Source organism: Triticum urartu, unplaced genomic scaffold (assembly GCF_003073215.2).
Source record: "Triticum urartu cultivar G1812 unplaced genomic scaffold, Tu2.1 TuUngrouped_contig_6724, whole genome shotgun sequence".
NCBI lineage: Eukaryota > Viridiplantae > Streptophyta > Magnoliopsida > Poales > Poaceae > Triticum > Triticum urartu.
The window spans coordinates 7,489-11,836 of NW_024117508.1; the positions used below are offsets into that span (position 1 = coordinate 7,489).

Consider the following 4,348-nt stretch of genomic DNA (forward strand, 5'->3'; position numbering starts at 1 on the left):
CATGAGAGGCCAGGGAACATTCGCTCCATATAGCATAAGATAGGAAGGCGAACGTTCATCCTTCACTTTCCCATATTCATCTGATGTAGCTGTCCCTCGGCTGGTCCCTCGTCACTTGTCGCCTTGTCGGTGTAACCATCAAGCTACTTGTTGACCTTTGTAGGTTCTTTTTCCATTCTGTTTTCTGAAATGATCTTTGTAGGGTTGTTACAGCATGCATGTGAGTTTTCTACTGAACAAAGAGGCTACGTGCCAAACATTGACTAGACTAAGACTAGACATGTTTGGGAGTATCTGATGGAGCATGTGGCATGTCTTTCCATCTGGAGTACACATCCTTTTCTCCCGCAAGAAAAGAAAAAAAGCAACGTTTCTATTTATCCCGAAAATAATACTCCTGTACTAATAATAAACTCAGTGTCTTCATGCAAGAAATTGAAACGTGAAGCAAATCAGTACAGCTCACGAATTATTCGGTGTAATGATTGCAGCGATTAATTACCTGACAGTGCAACCATGTCGGTTACACTGAGCCCTTTCCTGGAGAAGTTGCCGACGAGATCAGTGAGGTCGGAGGTTGGCGGAGGGAGGTCCCTGTTTGCCTTCGAGAGGCTCACGCTGGTGGAGTCCCTTCTCCCCAACGGAACCGTATATGAAGGCCCTCCTAGCTGCGAAATGAAATCAATACTTAGAATTCGGGCATCCATCTAAAGTTTAACCAGGAGTGTCTCAACCGGCCGGCTAGGCTAGCATATAGGAGTATTTCGTACGGCGACGATGGAGTCTCGGGCAGCGACGGCGAGGATGTCGGCACAAGAGACGGTCTGTGCACAGACGGCCTCGACATGCGCCTTGATCCTGTCGATGACGTCGAGTCCCCTGAGGCCTTGTTTGGTGGAGGAGGTTTGGGGAGGTTTGGAGGGGAATATCTTCGCAGGGTTCAAAATCCTCAGAAATTCTTGTCAGCCCATTTGACATGTAGGGATTGAGAAAACCAATCCTCTCCATTCCCCACGAATCCCCCTCAATCCATGTGGTACAGAAAACCCCTCAGACCTTGTTTGGTGGAGGAGGTTTGGAGGGGAATATCCTCGCAGGGTTCAAAATCCCCAGAAATCCTTGTCAGCCCATTTGGCACGTAGGGATTGGGCAGGCCAATCCTCTCCGATCCCCACGAATCCCCCTCAATCCATGTGGTACAGAAAACCCCTCAGACCTTGTTTGGTGGAGGAGGTTTGGGGAGGTTTGGAGGGGAATATCCTCGCAGGGTTCAAAATCCCCAGAAATCCTTGTCAGCCCATTTGGCACGTAGGGATTGAGCAGGCCAATCCTCTCCGATCCCCACGAATCCCCCTCAATCCATGTGGTACAGAAAACCCCCCAAGGCACCCAGGGAACTGAACGCTTGCTATGCTGCTTCTGTTGTAGGAGGTTTAACCTAATAGAGGGGTTTATGAGGGGGAGGAATTAGTGGGGAATTGAGGGGATTGAGTGGAAGAGAGGGATTAACCAAATCCTCTCAGGTCCCCCTCCACCCCGGGGCTGTAAAACCTCCCCTATCAAACGAGGCCTCAAGGCACTCATGAAACTGGACGCTTGCTTTGCTGCTGCTGTTGTAGGAGGTTTAACCAAATAGAGGGGTTTATGAGGGAGGAGGGATTAGTGGGGAATTGAGAGGATTGGGTGAAAGAGAGGGATTAACCAAATTTCCTCAGACCCCCCTTCACTCCGGGGCTGCAAAACCTCCCCTATCAAATGAGACCTGATGGAGTTGACCTTGGGGAACACGGTCTGCTCACCAGTGAAGTTGGCGGTGTCGGCAAGCAGCACCGACGCGTTGCATCCCTGTAATCTAATCAACATGATACCATCAGTATGGATGTTACAAAATAGATGCACGTCACATTCACACCAGTATGGATCCCATCCAGCTGCAACCTAGACGGTGCTACAAGTCATGTACTGGTTTGAACATGTTACTATGCAGAAGTAATTACTACTAGTATACATGCAAGTGTGCAACTCACGTAACATCTGCAAGAGATAAGATTCTGAATCACTAAATAGCTAGGGTTACGGGCAGAAGGTGCAATATCAGGTGCACGCATTGACGCATCATGAGCGAGGGGAGAGGTGACTTGCTTGGACAAAGTAGTCGTGGAAGTGAAGCCTCAGCAGGGAGGGCCCATGCGGGGCTCCTTGCTCACCGCCGCCGTCACGCCGCTCTTGATCGTCGCCAATGCGCTCGGGCAGGATGCATCATAGAATGTTACCGACAGCTGTGCCGACGCCGCCGCGGCCAGGCCAAGAAGCAGGTGTCGTGGATCTAAGACTGACATTAGAATGGGGGTAGGTATGAGGAGGCAAGATCTTAGCTATGGAGTAGTTGTACACACGAGTTTTACGAGTTCAGGCCCTTCTCGGAGGAAGTAACAGCCCTACGTCTCGGTGCCCTGAGGCGGTCGACTGGATTATACGTGTGTGCGTGTTTACAAAAGTGCGAAACCTTGTCCCAGAGGAGGGGGTGGCTTATATAGAGTGCGCCAGGACCCCAGCTCCCCTCCGTTACACAGGGTTCAATGTTCATAAAGGTGGGGCGTTACTGGTAACGTCTACAATAAAGTGTTATAAATGCCCATAATGATATGGTTCAAGTCGCGACCGTTGCAGAGTGGAGAGCTTCTCGTCTTCTGGTGGTTGAGTGTCTTCAAGGTGGTCGAGTGTCTTCAAGGAAGTCGAGTGAGCACATCTTCATGGTTGAGTGGATGATATTTTCTCTTCGACTGCTTCTGATTCTTTGTAAAGATGTCCTCGGGGAGGGTATGCTGGACAGGTCCATGACCCTACCCTAGGTACATAGCTTCATCATTAGCCCCCGAATGGATCAGGGTTCGAATGAGGAAGGGGTTGAGAACACTTCCGACCCACTCTTTGTGCTATGAATATGCCTTGTCCTGAAACAATGAGTTGAGGAGACGACGTCGACTCCTTTCTCAGTCGCCTTGGTCCATTCTTGGTTGTTGTCGAGTGAACTTTCATGGTTGAATTCCAAATGATGATGTAGAGGGTGTTTGCCTTCAGTCTGACAGGTTGTTCCGCTCTCTGCGGATCTCGCGGGATTCGAATATTGGGAAGCGCGCCAGACGGGAGGAAATGAGGTCATCGGGACGGATTACGTAAGTCTCCTCGATCCCCGCGCCACCTTTTTCTCCATGTACTACGCACGATGTTGCGGGATTTGTTTAGATAGCTTGGGTCCACTAGTCAGCCACTCGGCAGAAGGTCTTATAAAAGGTCTCGGGCCAGGCCTCTGCTCCGCACGCCACCATTCTCTCTTCTCTTTCTCCCGATCTCTCCGCCACTCTCGCTTCCGCCTCGTCGCCGGACCTCCGCTCGAGCTCGATCTGCCACCATGGGGAAGGATAAGACGGCGGTGCTAGAACGCGCGAAGAAGGCGAACGCGAAGGCGAAGGGCAAGCGGACCAGCCGGGGCGGATCCTCGTCAAGGTCCGGCCTGCCGGCGGGCTGGATCCAGGGCGACTGGATCCGCTCAGCAATCACGCAGGACGACCTCAATGACCTGGTGGAGGGGGGATTGATCCCCCACAAGTCGGCTCAGCTCCCGGGGGACAAAACTGAGCCGCAACCTAGAGAGGGTGAGTGTGTCCTCTTAGCAACCCACGTAGATCACGGATTCTCGCTGCCTCCCCACCCTTTCTTCCGGGGTTTTTTGAACTTCTTTGGGGCTCAGCTCCACCATTTCACTCCGAACACCATAGTCTATCTGGCCACTTTCGTGTCCATGTGTGAAAACTTCTTGGGCTGTCGACCGCACTGGGGGCTTTTCAAACACATCTTCACTTGCCATTCCCAGTCGGTCAAAAAGGCCAAGTCGAGTGACGAGAGGACGTGGGTGATCCAGATGTGCGGTGGTCTGGGGATCCAGATGAGGAGAAAGAGTACTTTCACAGCGATGATCCTTCCTGACTCGGCCCGGGGCTGGCAGTCGACTTGGTTTTACTGCAAGGATCAGCCAACCCCTGGCCAGTCGACTGGACTTCCTCCTTTCTTCTTGGCTCGAGTGGAGAAGCCTGCTCCCCTGAAGGTAGTTTCAGAAGAAAAGGCGCAGGTCAAGGAGCTGGTCGAACGGGTCATCCAGCTTGTCCGCGACGGAGTGACCAGGATGGATCTGCTGGAGGTCTTTCTCGGTCGACGCATCCAACCTCTTCAGGCGCGCGACCATCCGATGTGGATGTACTCTGGGCTCGAAGATACCACTCGGATCCACCCGGAGGAGGTCAGCGAGGATATCTTGGAGAACTGGTTGAGGGGAATCACTGGCAACAAA

At 52.1% G+C, this 4,348-nt stretch overlaps 1 protein-coding gene across 1 annotated transcript; it reads right to left on the reverse strand.

Moving 5' to 3' along the window:
* Window positions 1–244: 244 nt before the first annotated feature.
* LOC125531016 (peroxidase 2-like) lies at window positions 245–2,339 on the reverse strand. The gene is made up of 4 exons (XM_048695417.1): window positions 2,208–2,339; window positions 1,763–1,845; window positions 771–879; window positions 245–668 (listed from the first exon to the last, which is right to left on the reverse strand). Exons 1-4 carry the CDS (start codon window positions 2,337–2,339, stop codon window positions 495–497), a joined length of 498 nt encoding a protein of 165 aa, XP_048551374.1. The 3' UTR covers window positions 245–494.
* Window positions 2,340–4,348: the final 2,009 nt, after the last annotated feature.

Bases quoted from the DNA above. Each gene is read 5' to 3' on its own strand.
- LOC125531016 (XM_048695417.1), bottom strand. From the start codon at position 2,339: ATGTCAGTCTTAGATCCACGACACCTGCTTCTTGGCCTGGCCGCGGCG. The intron at 1,846-2,207 runs GTGAGCAAGGAG...ATTAGATTACAG, and splicing joins AGAGCGGCGTGACGGCGGCG to GGATGCAACGCGTCGGTGCT. The intron at 669-770 runs GTACGAAATACT...TTCATTTCGCAG, and splicing joins CCCGAGACTCCATCGTCGCC to CTAGGAGGGCCTTCATATAC.